General features: G+C 38.6%; 1 protein-coding gene across 1 annotated transcript in view; it reads right to left on the bottom strand.

The window, feature by feature from the left end:
* LOC140719826 (mannosyl-oligosaccharide 1,2-alpha-mannosidase IA-like) overlaps positions 1-22,259 on the bottom strand; it is a 121,224-nt gene that overhangs the window by 65,369 nt on the left and 33,596 nt on the right. The window contains exons 3-5 of the mRNA XM_073034749.1: positions 18,702-18,817; positions 6,924-7,004; positions 2,144-2,238 (exon numbers count right to left, since the gene is read on the bottom strand). Coding sequence (XP_072890850.1) covers positions 2,144-2,238; positions 6,924-7,004; positions 18,702-18,817 — 292 coding nt within the window. The remainder of the gene's footprint in view (positions 1-2,143; positions 2,239-6,923; positions 7,005-18,701; positions 18,818-22,259) is intronic.

Below are 22,259 nucleotides of genomic sequence, written 5' to 3'. Positions count from 1 at the left end.
GACTGACATCTGCAAGTAAGGATAAAAGAGGGTCTGGGGAACAACCCCTTGAGACGCACCAAGAGAAACGCTAGAAATCCCGTGACAGCATTTAATAGCAACAGCCAGTGGGGGCCCGCGTGCGTCCTTTTCCATTTGCCTCGGAATTGGCGGGACTTACCACGGAAGACGGTTTAGCTAAAGAAGAGACCACCACCACCGAAATTTCGAAGGATCGACATCATAAAAAGGAAAAGCTGGCAAGTTTCAAAAATCTCTCTTGTCTCCAACCAAAAAGCTGCAGCCTGAATGAACTAAAGTGACTTTTATATTTCCATCCGACAATACATTATCCCCTAGACAACGATAGAGCTATTTCTTATTGATTATTATTATACCCGCGCTTTTAGATTTAGTATTGATGACGTATATTATCTGTATGTTTGCATTGATATTATTTTTGTGTATTTTTATCAATAAATACTGTTAAAAATAGTACCATCAGACTTCAACGGACCTCTCTATCTTTGCTGGTAAGTGACCCAGTTACGGGGTTCGTAACAAGATGCTGATGAAGGACTTGGCGATTGTATTGCCATTGAGCGCCAATAGGTGTTGGCTAAATTCACTCATCTCTAGCAGCTGAATGATTACTACTTATCACAAGCTAGAATGTTGCTCAAGTCTTTCTGTAGATACAAGATGTTCCATTTTCCTAAGAAATTCAGATGGAATTAAACATTATGTATTCATCAGCAAATTTCTAACCTCATGATAGGTCACAGAAAGAAGGGTTGGGTCAAAGACAGTGTTTTCAGAAATACCTGTAGCAGTGTTGTAGGCCTGAGAGGATTGACTTCCAACAACCGTATTTATCTTTCTTGGCATTAGGTGACTCCAGTCCTTGGAATAATTCCCATGCTCTCCAGTTTTACCATGATGCCACTTCATGGTTCTATGTACTGTTCGTTCAGAGATTATCTTCTGCAAACTACTGTTGTAGTATGTGATTATTTGAGTTGCTGTCACCTTCCTGTCAGCTTGAACTAGTCTGGCCATTCTCCTCTGACCTCTCTCATTAACAAGGTGTTTTTGCCCACAGAACTGCTGCTCACTGGATGCTCTCCTCCACACTCACCCCCACACACCATTCTCTGTAACTCTAGGGACTATTGTGCATGAAAATCCCCAGAGATGAGTTTTTTTTCTGAGATACTCAAATCATCCTGTTGGCATCAACAATCGTTTCAGGTCACTTAGATCACATTTCTTTCCTATTCTGATGTTTGGTCTGAGCAATAGCTGAAGCTATTGACCTGCATGCTTTTATGCATTGTGTTGTTGTTACATGATTAACTGATTAGATATTTGCATTAACGAACAGCTGTACCTAATAAAGAGGCTATGTGTGTATTTATTCTCTTAGTGGAGAGTTCAGAACTAAAAACAAATCATAGGATAATAGGCAAACCATTTAGAATTGAGCAAGGAAAAATTCCTTTATACAAAGAGCTATAAATTTTTGGAATTCTCTTCTGTAGAGGGTGACAGATGCTCATTTATCGACTGTATTCAAGGCTGAAGAAAATAGATTTTTGAATATTGAGGGATCTTTTTCTGTTAATGTAGAAATTCTATTATAATCAGAAAAAAAATTATAATAAAAGTGGGAACACAGGACATATGTGATGCTCCTGTTCTTACATTTCTATCTGATGAAATTGAATGCAATTAAAAGTATTTAGGGGCTAGAAATTTAAACTAATTAAGTTGAAATGCATCAGTTAGGTGCTGATAGTAATTGGATTGAAGACATGAGATAAAATGGAGTTTCAGATAAAATAAGTTTAATGGGTCAAGTTATATGGATGTACCAAAAGCACTACTTCTAAATAAAATAAAAATGAGTAATGGGATCCAGAGATTTAAAAGGAATCCTTAAAAAGTGAATGTAAATAATGTGATGTAAATTCCCTTGTTTCTGTTTGTTGTGAAATAGCAATTGAGATAATATTATCAAACATCTATTCTGATAATTCTGAAGATTTACTATTTCAAGAGAAAAAGAACTTGGGTTGTCATGTATGAAGGCTCTCATAATTTCAATTTATTCTAATGCATTTAATCACCCTGACCACATTGAACTTGAATCAGGACATCTTACCTGCGGAGGTTTATCAAGGCCCAGGGAATGCCTGTAGGAGTATTAAAAGCTGGCAGTAGTCTCTCTCCTAATTCAATTGCTTTTATTTTGAATAACTGGAACAGAGCAAATGTAATAAATAGAATTAGAATGCAAATAATGACAATGAAGCATTTTGAAGAAAGTACAAATAATGTTTTGATTTTTTTGAGGCATACTATTTTGAATGCTGCTTTCCTGACTCATTGGAATACTTTGTTACCCCATAAACAATAAGCTCCTTCTTCATTGTAACAACTTTCAATTATATGCTTGTTTTTTTTCCAAAGCCCATGGAAACTTAAGACAAAGAGAAATTCTATGAGTAAATGAGTGATGCAGTGGGTATTAGTCCAGGGCAAAAGATGATTCGAGTTTGGAGTCTTTGGATGCTGTCACAAAATTGTGATGCCCAAATAAGAAAGTGTAACATACACATAAAATTGGAAATATTTCTAGTTCAGTGCTTGTGGCATTGCATTTAAGAAACCAGGGAAAGCAGTTTCTCTTATATTTCTCAACTGTCATCATCATGCTCTTAGTCTCACCTGTCCTCATGAATGTGGAAAGATATGCAGCTGGAGCAGAGGACCAAGTATGTGGGCAGGCATGCAGGAAATATGGGCCAGGGATAGGCCACAACTGCAGGCCAGGATTATGCATGCGTCTTGCGTTTGGAGTCAGATGTGGGCCAGGTATGTGGATAAAGGCCAGAATTGGGAACAACACGAGGCAGGTATATGGTTACAGCTGGAGTCAGGGGTCACATATGTAGCCGGAACTCTGCCATCAGAAATGGAAACATGGACAAAAGGGTGGGTGAAGAGCATGAGGAGCAAGGATGCCAGACCCATTTATTTCTGTATTTCTGCAAGTGCACACGAGATCAACTTCAGTCAGCTATATTGAGCAAGCCCCATGATTCACATTCCTGGCACTGGACTGTCAATGTGGACATTCAATTTCATGTTCTGTCAAGGAAGATGCTGTCGGATGAACAGAGAAAAGGTTCAAGGATGTGCTCAAAGCATCTTGGAAAAACTGCAACATCCCCATGGATTCTTGAGAATACCTAGCCTATGACGCAACATGGAGAAGGGATATTAAGAAAAATACTGAGACTCTCAAGCATCAGAGGACATAAGCACTGTGTAGGTGATGAAAGAGTACCCCATCTCATCAACCAATCATCTACATACCACATCAGGCACTTTCACTCTGATCTGTGAAAGGACATGAAGTTCCCAAATTGGCCTTATTAAACATTTCACAATTTACAAAACTCATTGAAAGCAAGTTACCTTTGATCTCAAGGACACACCAAAAAATGTGCAAGAATGGTAGTGTTTGCTTACCACGAGGCACCTATGCAAGTGTCCACCAAAATGTGAGCACTAAAACACATGCAGAAGAACTGTTCTCTAGTTGTTTTTAATCCCCATTAATACTCTGACCTGTCAAATCCATATCATAGGAGACAACTTCCACTTAACAACAGGAAGTTTGGGGCCTGGAATGTCCATCCCCTTGTGGACTGTCTAGGCCAGGGGTTCCCAACCATCATGCCATGGACCAATATGCTTAAGCAAGGGGTCCGTGGACCCTAGGTTGGGAAGTGCTAGTCTGCAGTGACAGACCTGAAATTTGCCTCTATCAATTTAGGAACTCAAATGCTTTGATATCAATATCACTGCCCTTAGTAAGATTTCATGGGCAAAAAAAAAAGACCAATTTAAGGGAAAGGATAATGGCTACAACTTCCTTTGATACAGAAAAGTATAAGACAATCATCGCCTGCACAGAATAAATTCTGTTGAAGCTGATGTTAACATTTGGCTAATAGAACTGATTAGGCACTGACTAGTTCTCCAAAACTAATACTTCATAGCCATCAGTGCACATGGCACAACCCTGACTGAATTTTTGGATTAGCCATTTACAAAAATGGGGGGGGGGGGGGGGGGGGGAGAGTGGGAGGAGTGGGGGAGGAATTACTGGTTGAACGAGCAGACTTTAGAGTATTGCAAGTCTGTGTCATTACTGGTGCTCTGCTGTACGCTTGAGTGCTCAGTGGAGGGCGCCAATGCTTTTTTCTGCTGCTGGGGGGGGGGGGGGGGGTCATTGCTTTGCTGCTGATTATGTGTGGGAGGGGGCTTTGGGGTTCCAACACTTAACTGTCATTCATTCTTTGGGGCACTCCTCTGCTTTCGTAGATGGTGGCGAAGAAAAAATTTCAGGATGTATAGTGTGTACATTCCTCTGACATTAAATGTACCTTTGAAACCTTTGAACAAGGGACTTCATTGACAACTGAACTAACAGGTAACAGTGATTGCTGATCTGCCCACAGTTCTATCAGTCAAAGGTTAACATCAACTTCAACAGAAACACTGCTACTAAAAGATCAATGTCAAATTTCTCAAGGACCCCATAATTATAACTCCCCTCAGACAGGGAGTCACAGACAACCTATAGACTCCCAGCCAACAGTACAAATCATTAAATCGGTATAAATTAAGATAACAAAGGTTAACCAAGGTAAAATTAGCATGCATTCAATATAGCTTTGTCACAGGTCAACCAGGGAACAATTTTTTTTGCATTCTCTTGGATCAAGGATCATATACATTTACATGTATTAATTAAGGACTCTGGTATGTCAGCACTGCATGCAACTGTGACATCCCATCATAGGCTCATAATGAGTTAGTTATTGCTGTGAATACAAATTAACAGCCACATAACTCTACATTGCATGGGAATAATGATGAAAAGGCCATTTCCAATAAATAAGCAGGTCTAGGGTAGATATGATCTGGGTAAACATAAAAACATGGAAGTTTTAACGTTCCTTTAAAGGAAATTAAGACTATTACTTGAATGAATACCAATACACCCATGCAAATTTACCATTCGCTAGGAAGCAATCATTTAGCTCACACCAGTATAAAATTAGATTAAAATTCTATTAACAAAATATTTTAAACTATAACAAACAAAATGGCCCACCATATATTAGTCTATAGTGTGCACTTAAGCTTGGCAGCTCATGGTCATGTAATCAATCCAGTTTGCTTCACTTCATTTACTCACGGTACTAAATCAGCTCTGCACTGAAAACCCAGTCTAAGGAAAACAAATAATTATCCACATAACATCCAAGAAAAAAAGTATTGAACTCTCTCCAATATCTTGTGACAGCTAATTAACTGAAAGTAATTTGCACAATCTCTGTGAAACCATAGTCTGCATGAGGATTTCCTGACATTTGTATCTGTCCATCCAAATTTGGTTCTGTGAGAGTTTCACCATGTTCTTCCACTATGTTTGTTGTCCGTCTCCATCCCTCTTCTTTCTCCTGTAGGAAATGGCTCCCCATTCTTTTTTCCCATGCTCTAGAATGTTCCCAAGACAAATCCTATTGGCTAATGTGAACACGCCTAACTTATCAACTGAATTTTTATTTTAAATTTAAAAAAATGAAATGCCCAATTGTATAATGTAATTAAAAGGAACACATCGCATTTTGGGAAAATCTGCAGAAAATAAAACCTCCAACTGTATTAATAAAACAAACCCTGGTCTTAATTCAGGGTATTACATAACAAACAATAGTCAACAATTATACAGAATAAAGTTATATAACAAAGTTAGAAGGACAGATATGGAATAAAGAGTGCATAAACACCAGCATGTGATTTGTGATTACATTGTAAACAGCATTATAAAAAGTGGTTTAAAGTGTAGTGCAGTGTAATACATACAGTGAGTGGGGGGAGGGGCAACTAGAATGGTCAATCAGAATAACTGCCTGGGAGATTAAACTTTGAAGATGGTGTGAAGCTTGTGTTTTAATAGCTCTAAAGGACTATGTACCTTAGCAGTCTTAATAAGTAACATACACAAAATGCTGGAGGAACCTTAGCAGGTCAGGCAGCAAATACATGGAAGTGAACAAAACAATCAACATTTTGGGCCGAAATCCTTTTTCAGGACTGCAAATGAAGGGGGAAATTGCCAGAATAAAAAGGCGAGGGAAGGAGGAGGAGGGCAAGCTAGAAGCCATGTAGGTGGGAAGGGTAAAAGGCTGGAGAGAAAGGAATCTGAAAGGAGAGGAGAGGACTTCTGGGGAATGGGAAGGAAGGGTGGACCCAGTGGGAAGTGATAGGCAGGTGAGAAGAGGTAGGGGGCCACAGTGGGGAACAGAAAAAAAAAAAGGGGAATGGGAAGGATTCTTTTTTTAAACTGGAGGGAGAAATCAATGTTCATATCATCAGGTTGGAAGCTATCCAGACAGAATATAGAGGTACTGCTCCTCCACCCTGAGGTTGGCCTCATCACGACACGAGAGGAGGCCACAGACCAACATGTCCGAACAGGAATGGGAACTGGAATTAAAGTATCAAGCCACCGGGAAGTTCCACTTTTGGTGGATGGAACAGAGGTGCTCGACAAAACAGTCCTCCAACGTATTGGGGGGCCGCATTGGAAGCATCGGATACAATAGGCGACCACAGGTGAAACATTGCTTCACCTCAAAGGTCTGTTTGGGGCACTGAATGGAGGTGAAGGTATAAAGAGCAGCATTCAATTTCTTCAAGTATCTATTCTTTTACTGTAAAACTTACATTATACTACACTAATGGAATAATTAGAAAATTATATTTTAAATAATTTTGTTGTTTAATATTTTAATAATTGAAAATCATCTCAAAAGTTCGCGCAGAGCTAGTTACAGAAATGTGCCATAGAAATGTCTCACCTCATCACCTGTCAAATAATATGCTGATAGCAATCCACCAACAAAACGGATGGTGACTTCAAAAAGAGACACTTCTCCATTCTAAAAGATCAAAAAGCAGACAAAAGTTTAGTGTAATATTCAACAGCAAGGTAACTATACAATCTAGATTCTACATTTCTGTAAAATCATCAAGTGCAATTGACCCTATGGTGAAAACAATCAAGTCATAGAAGATTAATATTTTTATACTGAATAGCAAGGCAGAAATCATAACATCTAACAGCTCTTTGCAACAGTATATGGAATGGGATAGGAAATTGCAGGTGGCACATTCCAAATTCAGTTTATCAATTTTTTTTTGCATGAGCTACCTCTGCTTGTCCTGTATTCAGATGCAGGTTGAGCAGTAGCATAAGAATAATACAGGGCACCTTACCTGTTAGGAATGGACTATAATTAAGCTCCAGGTAGAAGTTATAAAGCTAGGTCAATGGGTGGACGGGGTTTCTTTGGATACATTAAAAAACTATGAAAGACAGCTTCCAATTTACTCTGCATGTCAAATTTATTTGAGGATCTAAACAGGCATTATGCTTATTATTTTAATACTTAAGCAAATAATACTTTCTCACACATTCTCAGATGTTGACTCTGAACTCCTAAGATTAGATCTCATTGTACCTAACATTTCTTGAACAGAAGCAGAATTTCTGGTAATTGTATTCCTGCAGTGTTTCCCAATTGGCAATTCCAACATTTTGACCAAATGACATGGCACTATATTTTTCCCAAGTATAGATAGGAAGGAACCTAGACATGGTACTGTTTTTGTGTGCCTGGTGCCCTTGTCCTTTTGAGAAGGGCTGTTAGAACTCATGACAATCCAACTGCATTTAGTGTGATGTATTTTGCTTCCTTAAAGGCTTTCTTGGTACTGAAAAGTACAATGCTCCCTCCCAATGCTGCAAATCTAAACTAAAAATAGAAAAGAAGATCTATGCAGCCGGTCAGGCAGCAACTATGGAGAGAAAGAATTGCATTTCTCATTGATGACCAAATTAGGAAAAATTTTTAAAAGTAGGATGAAAGACGAAAACATTATCTGTAATTTGGTGAATATCAAAAAAAGACAGATGTCAAAAGTTAGTGTTAACTGCATGAGAGCATGGAAAGCTTGTTAATTACAACTAATCTACCCAAATGAGATGAAAAAAGGGCATATAGATAAGAAATAAACTGTTGGAATCTCTGGAGATATGGAACATCACAGTTGCTGGAAATCTAAAGTAAAGAAGAATGCTGGGAAAGCCCAGCAAGTCAGTAAAAAGAGGAAAAACTAAAGAGTATCAGAAATAGCTAGAGCTTAAAAATTTTGAAATCAAAACAGAAAATGCTAGGAAAAACAGGCCAGGAACATCTGTGGAAAAATAAACATTGTTAATGCCCCAGTATAACAATACAACATAACCCTGAACCTCCAACAGACTCCACTCTGTTTACTGAGCCCTCACACCAAAACTAGCCAATCCAGACATGGTCATCAAATATTGATCAATTCAACACTGAGTTGCTAGCACTGAGGAGTGTCTAGACCAGGGGCTCCCAACCAAGGATCAACGGACCCCTCAGTTAATGGGAAGGCTCACTGGTATAAAAGGTTGGGAAACCCTTGCCTAGACAGACAATCAGATGTTGCTTCTGCAGCACTGTTGGGCTTTGTCTGAACAGTGCAAGAGATCAAATCCAACTGAGTCAGAGTTAGAGTACGATGAGAAATTAAAGTTACAAGTAACTAGGTCAGTTTTATCCTTATGCACTTCAAAAGTAGTTACCCATTCGGAGTTTAGTTTTTCCACATGATCAGCACCAAATTCAGTAGACTAAAATGCAAGTGAATTAGTTATATACCTGGAAAGGCCATTAAGACATAGGAGCAGAATTACACCAATCAGCCCACCAAGTCTGCTCTACCATTTGATCATAGCTGATTTATTTTCTCTCTCAACGCCATTCTCCTGCCTCCTCCCATAATCTTTGAGGCCCTTACTAATCAAGAACCTAGCAACCTCTGCTTTAAATATACCCAATGACTTGGCCTCCACAGCCATCTATGGCAATAAATTTCAAACATTCATTGCCCTCTGGTTAAAGAAATTCCTTCTCATCTGTTCTAAAGGAGTGCTTGGTGCTCTAGTTGTGGGAAGGGAAGAGGTAGTGGGACACAACAGATAAATAGAACACGATTCCAAACAAAGAATATTCCACACTGGGTATTTGGCCACATGACACATGGTCATAGTCATATTGCTCTGTCAATCGATTGTCAGGATATTTGTGAATTCCAAGAGCCATTCCTCATAGCATTGTGGTTGAAAGAATGCTTTGGATCTATGGGTCTTTAAGACCATCAATCTGAACTACCTTGACCTAACCAAAGTATTTGAATACTAAGAGATGGTCTTATTCTAAATGTATAATTGTAAGGAATCATTCGTCTACATTCAAATCGCTCAACTAATCTCTACAATTGCATACAAGAGAAAATCTGCAAATGCTGGAAATCAAAGTGATACACACAAAATACTGGAGGAACTCAGCAGGCCTGGCAGCATCAATGGAAAAGCAGGGGAGGCCATAGACTAACATGTCCTCTACTGCCACAATGAGGCCACAGTCAGGTTGGAGAAGCAACACCTTATATTCCATCTGGGTAGCCTCCAACCTGATGGCATGAACATCAATTTCTGAACTTCCAGTAACTGCCTCCCCCCTTCTCCTTCACCATTCCCATCTCTCACCTTCTCCCCATTACCTGCCCATCACCTCCCTCTAGTGCTCCTTCACCTTCCCTTTTTTCCACGGCCTTCTGCCCTCTCCTATCGGATTTCCCCTTCTCCAGCCCTGTATCTCTTTCACCAGTCAACTTCCCAGCTCTTCACCACCCCTCCCTCTCTTCCAGTTTCACCCATCACCTACTACCTTGTACTTATCTATCTCCCCCCTCCACCTTCTTACTTTGAATTCTAATCTCTTTTTTTCCAGTCCCAATGAAGGATCTTGGCCTGAAACTTCGACTGTCTACTCTTTTCCACAGATGTTGCCTGCTGAGTTCCTCCAACATTTTATCTATATTATTATGCAATTGCAGTTTACTAAAATTATATTTAATCATCAGCAGCTATTTTTTTCCTTAAGGTGTATAATAGTCTGCTATATTTTAGGCTTCCAATGTATGCCTGCCTATGCTAAATGAAGACCAGTTATACTTACATCTATTGTTCTGTTCTCCATACGACTCATTCAGTCCCAATATGCCTGGCGGAGGTTCTCATTGAAGGTGGCAGAAATCACAGAGAATGATCTGTTGAATGTGGAAATGGGTGGGGGTAGAGGGATAGGTGAGGAAAAAGGAAACAATAATGGAAGAGGAAAAGGACACCTCAGAATCACTGGTGTGGAACATGTTGTCATCACAACAGCTGCAATGGAACCAAGATAAGCTAGGGGATGGAATGGAAACCTTACAGAAAGGAGAGTTGGAGATGTAGTAAAGATATCTGTGGGAGTCCACAGACTTATAATGGACATTGCTCACTAACCTGCCCTGAAATGGAGATATAAATGTCAGGAAAGGGAAGGAATGAGGAATGAGAACAGGACAGAATTTAGCAGCAAAGACTATGAAACTTTAAAAGTTTATATGGGAACAGGAAGTAGCACCAATACAGTTATCAATCTTGGTTCACTATAGTTTCTCATTCAGAAACTAACTGACACAAGCAAAAGTGCATTTACTGATCAACTTGGAAAGTGATGCTAAATTGACACTGCAGACCATGATGTCAATACGCTTATTGTGACAGTGGAGGAACAACATGCTATAAATTGAGGAGAACTTGGAGGTGATGGTATTTGTATTATATAGCTGGGCATGTTACAGCCTTCAGGATTCAATATTGAATTCAACAACATCAGCTCTCTGCTCTCTGTATTAGACCTTGTCAGTTCCTCAATAAGGTAATACACCTCTAATATTAACTTACTCTTTGCCTTCAGAGGCTGCCTGATGTAGTGGATATTTCCAGAATTCTTCTTTCGGTTTCAGATGCAGCACAGCTCTGACCTGTATTTCACAACATTTACATGTTCCTTTATTTGCTTATTCTCTAACTGCTTTTAATCTATCAACCAAACAGCTTGTAAACACTGGAATCTATGGGCAATCTTGGCACACTATCACAATAGCTCCCTTTGTCCTATCTATTCTCTCCCCACCATCTCTGCATCTTATAACCAACTTATTTTTCCACTACTGATTAAGAGTCTTTAACCTAAAATGTTAAAGACAATAGACAATAGGTGCAGAAATAGACCATTCGGCCCTTCGAGCCTGCACCGACATTCTGAGATCATGGCTGATCATCTACTATCAATACCCGGTTCCTGCCTTGTCCCCATATCCCTTGATTCCCTTATCCATAAGATACCTATCTAGCTCCTTCTTGAAAGCATCCAGAGAATTGGCCTCCACTGCCTTCTAAGGCAGTGCATTCCAGACCCCCACAACTCTCTGGGAGAAGAAGTTTTTCCTTAACTCTGTCCTAAATGACCTACCCCTTATTCTCAAACCATGCCCTCTGGTACTGGACTCTCCCAGCATCTGGAACATATTTCCTGCCTCTATCTTGTCCAATCCCTTAATAATCTTATATGTTGCAATCAGATCCCCTCTCGATCTCCTTAATTCCAGCATGTACAAGCCCAGTCTCTCTAACCTCTCTGCATAAGACAGTCCAGACATCCCAGGGATTAACCTCGTGAATCTACGCTGCACTTCCTCTACAGCCAGGATGTCCTTCCTTAACCCTGGAGACCAAAACTGTACACAATACTCCAGGTGTGATCTCACCAGGGCCCTGTACAAATGCAAAAGGATTTCCTTGCTTTTGTACTCAATTCCCTTTGTAATAAAGGTCAATATTCCATTAGCCTTCTTCACTGCCTGCTGCACTTGCTCATTCACCTTCAGTGACTAATGAACAAGGACTCCTAGATCCCTTTGTATTTCTCCCTTACCTAACTCTACACCGTTCAGATAATAATCTGTCTTCCTGTTCTTACTCCCAAAGTGGATAACCTCACACTTATTCACATTAAACGTCATCTGCCAAGTATCTGCCCACTCACTCAGCCTATCTAAGTCACTCTGAATTCTCCTAACATCCTCATCACATGTCACACTGCCACCCAGCTTAGTATCATCAGCAAACTTGCTGATGTTATTCTCAATGCCTTCATCTAAATCGTTGCTGTAAATCGTAAACAGCTGTGGTCCCAATACAGAGCCCTGTGGCACTCCACTAGTCACCACCTGCCATTCCGAGAAACACCAATTCATCGCTACCCTTTGCTTTCTATCTGCCAACCAGTTTTCTATCTATGTCAATATCTTCCCCCCAATGCCATGAGCTCTGATTTTACCCACCAATCTCCTATGTGGGACCTTATCAAATGCCTTCTGAAAATCGAGGTACACTACATCCACTGGATCTCCCTTGTCTAACCTCCTGGTTACATCCTCGAAAAACTCCAATAGATTAGTCAAGCATGATTTGCCCTTGGTAAATCCATGCTGGCTCGGCCCAATCCTATCACTGCTATCTAGATATGCCACTATTTCATCTTTAATAATGGACTCTAGCATCTTCCCCACTACTGATGTTAGGCTGACAGGATGATAGTTCTCTGTTTTCTCCCTCCCTCCGTTCTTAAAACGTGGGATAACATTAGCCATTCTCCAATCCTCAGGAACTGATCCTGAATTTAAGGAACATTGGAAAATGATTACCAATGCATCCGCAATTTCCAGGGCCACCTCCTTTAGTACCCTAGGATACAGACCATCTGGACCTGGGGATTTGTCAGCCTTCAGTCCTATCAGTCTACTCATCACTGTTTCCCTCCTAATGTCAATCTGTTTCATTTCCTCTGTTACCCTATGTCCTTGGCCCATCCATACATCTGGGAGATTGCTTGTGTCTTCCCTAGTGAAGACAGATCTAAAGTACTTATTAAATTCTTCTGCCATTTCTCTGTTTCCCATAACAATTTCACCCAATTCATTCTTCAAGGGCCCAACATTGTTCTTAACTATCTTCTTTCTCTTCACATACCTAAAAAAGCTTTTGCTCTTCTCCTTTATATTCCTGTTTAGCTTGCGTTCGTACCTCATTTTTTCTCCCCATATTGCTTTCTTAGTTAAGTTCTGTTGTTCCTTAAAAATTTCCCAATTATCTGTCCTCCCACTCACCTTAGCTCTGTCATATTTCCTTTTTTTTTTAATGCTATGCAATCTCTGACTTCCTTTGTCAACCACTGTGACCCCTTTCCCCCCTTTGAATCCTTCCTTCTCTGGGGGACAAACTGATTTTGCACCTTGTGCATTATTCCCAAGAATACCTGCCATTGCTGTTCCACTGTCTTTTCTGCTAGGATATCCGTCCAGTTAACTTTGGCCAGCTCCTCCCTCATGGCTCCATAGTTTCCCCTGTTCAACTGCAACAATGACACCTCCGATCTGCCCTTATCCTTCTCAAATTGCAGATAAAAACTTATCATATTATGGTATATTATCATGTATCAAAGACTTTTGTTGTTTCTGGTATTTACATTTTTTAAAATCACATGCCTGGATTGCACAATGAACTGCAGTGCACCAAGTGATATGTACTGAGAAAAAAATAATTGCGGATGCAAGTTAATTTAAAACATGATTTGAATGAATAAATCATTAAACTGGAGTTGCAAAGTCAACAGTTTTGCATCTAAAACACAAGAGATTCTACAGGTGCTAGAAATACGATGTCACACACATATTGCTGGAGGAACTCAAGAGGTCAGACAGCATCAATGGAGAATAAATGAGGGTCCTGACGAAAGGACTCGGGCTGAAACATTGACTATTTATCCCCTCTATAGATGCTGCCTGACTTGCTGAGTTCCTCCAACATTTTGTGTGTTACTTTGTTTCTGCAACCTTTTAAAGTTATGCTTATTAGATTGTGCTAAGGCAGCACAATTGTTTGATCAAGAAATTTACTATCAATCCCATGGTGCAAAATTATTAACTGATCTCACCAATGCCTTTGTAGGTATCTAATGGTATCAGCATATCCATTCAAAACAATGCATTTAATACTACTTCAGCTGCAGTTACGTACAGTGCATTTTATTTCCCTTCCGCGCCTTTGTGGCACGTCGGGTGGCAACCTTGCCATTTCTTTAGCATTTGTCTGTTTTTTTTTAAAAACAAGGCAGAGTTGCTAGCTCAATGCTTAACCCAGCATAGATGCAAAGCATGTAAAGAACCAGCCAAATTCAAAGCCAGGACCACTCGCCTCAAAGTCCGATGCAGATGCCACTAAACCACCAGCCAGCTATGTACATTACAATGTACAAAATTTGGCAAAGTGGCAAACAGTTATAAAATATGACAACACTTTAGAAAATGGAAGGCAATATTACCAAGACATGCATGCTGCAAGAGAAGAATTGCTTTGAAATATGATGTTATATAAGGTGCCCAAGTGGACCGTTCACTTTGCTGACAAACAGGAAACAGAGAGTAGGCTAAATGGCTCCTTTACTGGTTAACAAATTGTAGCAGCACAGGAATTAGTTCAGGTGCTTAAGTATTTTCTTACTTTAAAATCAAAATTATGTTCACTTTATTGTACATGCACAAGTACTGTTTACACAGCTACAATAAAAAATTTGGAGCAGTATCACAAGTATATAGCAACAGAGACAGAATATCCACAAGAACAAAACAAGTTAAACATAAATTATACAAGAAAGAACAATTGGAACAAAAATAAGTCTACTTTAGTGCAAAGTGGTCACAGTGTTGCCGAGATAGTAATCAGGGTTGTTCAGATTGGCTCAGGAACTTAACCTGGTGCTATGGTCTTCTTGCCCAACGGCGGCCGCAAAAGGATGACATAGCCCAAATGTTTGGTGACATGCCAAATCTCCTTAGACTAAGATGATAAAAAATACAGGTACACATTTCTTCCGTGTAGTTGTCTATGTCATGAGTCCTGGATGGGCCATCGACGTTCAAGTCAAGGAATTCTAAGTTGCTGACACTCTCCACCACTAATCCATCAATGTGACTGCCACATGTTCAACTTCGCTCCCCAATCTGAAGTCAACCAAAGCTTCTTTAGTTTTACTGATGTTGAGATTGTTGTTGTGGCATTGCTCAACCAGGTGTATTAACTCACTCCTACAAGCTTTAAGCAAATAACTTGAACAAAGACTCTGAAAATATTATTCTGAACTCTTAACATAACACAAAAACAAGTTGGCAAGTCACTCATGAAGAGATGTAAACAGATGATAAAGGTATATAGATTTGTAAAGTGAATAAAGATCTGATAAATGGTGTGTAATACAAAAAATTATGAAATTGCTTAACTTGATAGGTAAAATGAAAATGAATTCTAGCTAAATTATGAAATATTTCAGAGCTATGAAGTGCAAGGACATCTGAGTGTCTTAGTACACATTTAACAAAGGGGTTTGTATGCAGGTACAGCAAGTAATTAGGAAAGTGAACAGAAACTTAGTATTTATTGAGAGGAACTGAACAGAAAATAGGGAGCTTATTTTTCCCCATTGTGCCAAAAGCCGAAAGACTGTGTACCATCTCCACACTTAAGGAAGAGTATAAATGTGTTGGTAGCAATTCAGGGAAAAAAATTATTAGATAAATACGAGAAATGAAGAGGTCAACTTTTAATGAAAATTTGGATAAGTTACACCAGTGATTTTCAATGGGGTAGTTATATATCCTAAGGGGGCGTCAGGGGAAACAGAAGTCATCGGGCTTTCAAGATCCTTGGGGGGGGTGGGAGGGGGTCTGTAAGTGTCACCCTAACTTGAGGCACAAGACCTGACCAACCATGTCTACTCACTGTCGTCATCAACATTCAATAGGCATTCTCAGTTTCAGTTAATTTTCTATTTTAATTTAGCTCTGTTAATAATGGATAAAGATATACAGTGAAATCTCTACAATTCAGAAGGCATTGAAGCCTTGAACTCTAATCCTGCTTAAAAAAACCCAGAAACTACAGAAAGTGTGTCAATACAGTGTTACATACCTGGAGCAGGGTTTTACTCCATTGCTGTCAGATCAGTGATGCCCTATACATCTTATTTATAATACTGTACTATCTAATGAAGCCATGAAACCATCAAGTTTGCAGGAACACTGCTGTAAAAGACACCCTGAAAAGGCTACTTACGGAATTATTCAGTTCCAGAAGATGAAAGAAGCATTTGAAAAGCGTTGCGCACTTGAGTCATTTGCCAAGAAAGCTAAAAATCACCTTGTTAGTGGTCTTACTGCTATCATTTTGGAAATGTTATAAAACAAAGTGTGGAAAATCTCATGCAATTGGTGAAAAATTAGTAATTTCTGCTGTATCAGAAGTGCTCACCACTGTTCTCAAAGTGGATACCAGTATTTTAAAACCAATTCCTCTGAGTAACAGCTCTGTAGCTCATCGTATTGACAAAATGAATGAAGATATTGAGTATCAACTATGCACAGAGCTACAAAATAAACAGAATTTGGGATACAACTGGATGAGTCAACTGTGCATGATGACAAAGCATTGCTAATGGCATATGTACAGTTTATCAAAAATGGAAAAGCTTATGAAGAGATTCACTTTTATAATATTAATGGTGAATCAATCTAATCAAAATGTATATTGAGTATAAAAGTATTCTGATTAGAAATGTAATTTCTTGTTCAACAGTTGTGGAGTATCATAAATGACAGGTTGCCATGCTGGTTTAGTTGCATTTATGAAAACAGAAATTCCAAGTCTGTTCATTGTGTAAATCATAGTCTGAATGCTTGCTTCTTCACACTGAAGTGTGTTGGCTGTGAAAAAACTGCAGCTTAAAAAAGCCTCTGATCTTCTAGACACTGAGGTTGAGTTTTTGCTCAAAGTCAACAAGAGCTTGGGAAACAAGACTGAACTTCTATGTGGAGATGTGGCACACCTAGCCAATCTGTATGACAAAATGAATATTCTAAATATGAAAATGCACGTCGAGAATTTTAATTTAATCCAGGCAAAAAGTATGTTGTCCACATTTAATCAGAAAATTGGAAAAATAGGATACAAGCAAAACATTGGGAGAAGAATGTTCTCAGTTTCCCTGCACGGAAAGTATGGCACTCTCTTTCACAGATAATGATTTGCAAGAGTACTGCTTACAGCTGCAGTCACTGATGAAGGATTTTCAAAATCGATTCAAGGATTTGAATGATTTGGAAATTCCAGGCTGGGTAATTAACCCACTTCTTTGGAAAGTGAAAGTACAGGAAGAGAGCTTGCAAGAAGAAATTAATGAAATTCAGAATGATGAAGAAGCAAAAATGCTTTTCTGAAATGTCAGCTTTCATGTTATGTGACTACAATGTCATATGAAGTTTCCTCATCTTTGGAGAAGAGCCAAACTGCTTTTCAATCCTCCTACCTTGTTGAAAGAGGCTTCAGTGCAGTGAGCCACATACTTACAGAAAACAGAAACCACTTGGACATTGTTATGCATGGGGATTTAAGGCTTTTGCTGTCACAACTTGAACCAGATATTTCAACTCTTGCTAAAACCACATTAATATCGGAGCTGCAGTTACTGTGTAAGCTCGGTTTAAAGACAAATAAAAATTTAAAGCAGAATCATTTTTCTCATGTTAGCATATGGTAGATAAGTTTTTACACTATGGGAGATGCCAAAGTATATTGTGCCTAAGAAGGGCATTGGCAAGTATGAAGGTTTTTTAGGAGGGGTGCTGAGGTTAAAAAAGGTTGGGAACACTGATTTATGTTCATCAGTTGCAGTTTAAATGGTAAATCGGTTTAATATTGTCACATGTACCAAAGTACAGTGAAAAACTTTGTTCTGCTTGCCATCAATTCATCAAACAGTGAGGTGGTACAAGAGAGAAGTAATAACAGAATGCAGAATAAAATGTTATCAATACAGAGAAAGTGCAAAGCAGGAAGACAATAAAGAAGCTTATTTTTCTTTCTTATATCTTCCTTTTCTTTTCAAGGTGATTGTGGTTCTTTCAGAGTCCATGGCCTATAGTTTAAATTACAGTTCTTAGCCATCAATTCATTTTCAGACCAATGGTGCAGCCTAGCTCACCATCTCCAGTAATGGCCTGGAAGATATGCGTCCTCAGGGTTGGGAGGTTGGAAGCTATAGAGTGGCCCCATGGGCGACCTGGTACCTTGCCAATTTCCCTGACTGACATGTCGTGGAAGACTTAAAAATTGAGACAGCAGGTGGTATGTTTGTCAATCGCTGGCTGCTGTCAGAGGTAGACCCCTCTATTCAACTGATCACCCAATTTTCTCTCTCCCCTAGTCCGAGACCAGGGAGGGTTTGGAGAAACAACGCATTAGAAAAGCGAGCTGCTGGTTCTTTGCTCTCATTGTTGAAAAAATGACCTCTCTCTCATTCAACAGAGAGAGAGCAAGAACCTATCATTCACTCTATGGGGTTCTTGTTTTGTAGATATCTGTGAAGAGTATGAAGTTCAGGTTGTATACTGTATGCATTTGTTGATATTAAGTGAAACTTTGAAGTAGTTTATTTGCAAATTTACACACTTCCAGTTATTAGACTTTTTCAGCACCAACTACATATCACAGTAAGATCTAACTGAAACTTCCTATGTGATCTGATTCATAATAGAAAACTCACCACATTGAAATCCAAATTGCTTTCCACCCATTCTTTGGCTTCTCTAAATTCCTCTTGAAGACCCATAATGAAGAGTGTATCCAAAGAGTCTACAATTGTGGCTCCTAGAAGACCTCCTGTAGTGACAATAATAATGTAGTATATAGATATGATCACATCTATCTCTTATTTTTGAGCATTTTATAGCAACATCTTTATTAGTTTCACATCGTCATTAAAGCAACTGTAAAAAATAAGAAAAACAATAAAACAAATTCTCAAAATAATCAAATAGGAAACTTCACAGTAACACTCAACAGAAAAATGTGACCAACCACAGTATAAACGATTACTTCTTAACAAGTATCTTGGTAGCAAAAGAGGTAAGAAATGTTAAAGATCTAAATGCATTCAATGCAAATAGAATCTGAAAAGGAAGAAAATAACTAAATCAACCCCATATACAGAGAATAAGCTGGCTATAAACAAAATAAGAAATAAGTGTCTGAATAGATTATTAAATCAATGTCAGAAATAAAATTAAAGATGCTGTACTCTTTAATCTTACATAATCTACAAAATTTAAACTGAAATTTCTTCTAAAGGGACTCATTACTTTAATTTGAAACAAACCATTTTACCTTCTCAGAACCAGATACCAATAAATTTTTTTTCAGGTTATCTTACAAAATAATCATGAAAGTAATGTGCTCCCACTCTACCATAAGCAAACGACTCTTCCAGCTTCCTCATCTTCCTTTATAGGAGTGGAATGGTATAAGAATATAATCAATTAAGATTAAAGGAAAGTAGCTATTTTGAATACCTGTAACCTGGTAATCTGATGAATGCATTCTTGAACAAACTATCTGTAGTTACATTCATTAATTTTCTAAACTGGGGAGGGTATTTGAATTTGATGGCAATTTCTTCATCAAATAATAGTAATTTAATTCCATTTTTAGTCATTTTCTTTAATGATTACTTGTTTCCTTTGTTTCACTCATTACCTTACAAAAATTATGTCCAAGATCAGATACATATTTTCTAATTACCAGGAAGTTTCAGGAGCTGATTTTTCTCTTCTAATCCTATAATCTCATAAGAACTGTTGAAGATGGGTCTGGGCTTGGGTGGTGTAGTTTAAATTACCTGAACCAAAGGTCAGGATGACATTAAGCTTGACATATGCACTATGGATTTACTCATTCAAGCTATCTCCAAATTCCATCTCAGCGAACCATGAAAAATTCTGAGGGATCCAGATAAGAATAATTGTTGAAGATTGAAATACAGAAAAAAAAAACATAAAAATTAAAGGTGATTTAGTTTTATCAAGTCGAGCAGAATACAAAGTTTGTCTTGACAGGTTTGTGCAGCTAATAGTTATGGCATAGTTAGGCACCACTGCACAACTCTGAATGCTTCATAAAAGAAACATGTCAAATGTTAAGGTGACAGCAAGAATTTTTAAAGGAGCCTTATGAGGCAAGTGTTATTGTTTAAAAAAAACCAGAGTGGTAGGTTCCTGGAATGCACTGGCAGTGGAGGTGGTAGATGCAGATATGATAGTAATAGTTAAGAAGCCAGAGGGTAAAGGGGTGCAAGCATGAGAGAAGCTGGCTTGCTTTGCTGTTGTTTGTTGCTGTTCTTTTCAGTTGATGCTTGGGTCTTTCTACTGAACATTGTGGGCATGCCACGTTGGCACCTTGCGGGATGCCCCCTGCACATCCTTAGTGAAATGTGTTGTTTGTGTTAACAACCAACACAACCTGTGTTTCGTTGTGCATATGATAAATTAAGCAAATCTAAATCAGGCAAATGAACGGGCAGGAAATCAAGCGATAAAGACCTTGCACAGGCAGACAAGATTAGTTATACTGGCATGGTTAGCTTAGACAATGACTCAAAGGCCCTGCTCTTGTGCTGTACTGTTTCACATCCCATAAACAGCATTCAAGCCACAGATAATGTATAGTCAACAGGATTATGCTAGGGATGGGAAATGACAATAACAAGTGCAGACATTAAATGGAAGTTTTGAAATTGTGGAGTGCTTTTAGGGTGGATAAGAATATATTACTTCCTTTTATGGAGAAGTAAGTGTTAAGATATCATTAATTTACAATTTAAGAAATAAAAACATTAGCAAGAATGTAATGGGTATTGCTAAGCATAGAATCTATGCCAAATGAAGGACAGACAGCTGGAGTTTTTAAAAATGTAAAGTGCCTTTAAGTTTTAAATATAGAAATTTCTGTATAAACAGAAAGCTAAGCAGAGGAAATAACTTTTGATCATGCTAGAATAAGCCACAGATATAATGTACCAAATGAAAGCTTATATTGTTTATGCTAACCTTAATAGAATTATTTATTGTCACCAAGCTATACAGGCAGTTGATTATGAGAACTAAGGGGAGCTCACAAGACTTTGGACTAATGATAGATATACATAAATTTCAAAGCAGAATGATTAAGAAACATGAAATACATGTATCAATTCTAAAATGAAAGTGCAATAGATTTGGTATAACTAATGATCATAAACAATTGCTTTATATATTTAAGACAATATAATTGCGCACACATTATGCACCATCTTCAACTTGGGTGTTAGCATTCTGAACTTTTAGCTGTGCCAATACATTCAACGTGAGACATTTGAGCACGAAATGTAAGTTGACATTTCAATAAAGTGTGAATAAAGTGCTGTACTGAGGGAGGTCTGTAGGATTAGGAATGCTGCCCAAGATATCTGAAGTCCCATCTGTCCTTTATGTTGAATGTAAAAGATTCCTCAGGAATATTTAAAGAACAAGGGTGCGTTCCTGGTTTTCCGGCTATCGTGTATTCTTTAGCTACCACTACATAAACTAATTATCTGCTTGTGTTATCTTGTTACTAACTGTGGGCCCTTATGATTCTTTAAACTGAATATCATTTTCTCATACACAAGATGTAAATCATCTCCTGTGATGTTCTGAAGATGAAAGGTGTTAAATATATATCAACTTAATTTGTTTTCTCATACAGATTTACAGTGGACAAAATTCAATCCTCAACTCCATTGACTTAGCTCACTAATTATTAAAAAGGAGAAACAGCACCAAAATTCTTAACTGTGCTGTTCTCCAGACACTCCATAAAAATATTGGAATAAGAATTTCTGCGTACAAATAGGACAGTCAATGTCTCACTGAGTAGAGACACAGCAAAGACCGCAGATGCTGGAAATCTGGAGCAATACACAGAATGCTGGAGAAGTCAGCAGCTCAGGTTGCAAAGATAAGACCTGACCTGCTGAGTTCCTCCAGCATTTGTGTTGCTCCTACTGAGTTAATCAACACTCACAGTCCCCTTGACCAGGATTTTTCTCACACCAGTGAAGGGACAGTGTCCCTATTCACCTCACTGACAGATGCTCACAGATTTCTCGCTGGCTTGTTAATGGGAATTTCCTCTGATCCGGTGTCTTTTCCAGCCTGGCAGCCTCTACTGAGGATCTGTAGTGTGTGAGAGCCGGAAAAGCTGCAGCAAGGCTCTTCAACCAATCGGAATGAAAAATCCCCACTGAGAC

This window comes from Hemitrygon akajei, chromosome 32 (assembly GCF_048418815.1).
Source record: "Hemitrygon akajei chromosome 32, sHemAka1.3, whole genome shotgun sequence".
NCBI lineage: Eukaryota > Metazoa > Chordata > Chondrichthyes > Myliobatiformes > Dasyatidae > Hemitrygon > Hemitrygon akajei.
Note: the sequence above shows the minus strand (reverse complement) of the source record. Positions and strands in the feature narration are given on the sequence as shown.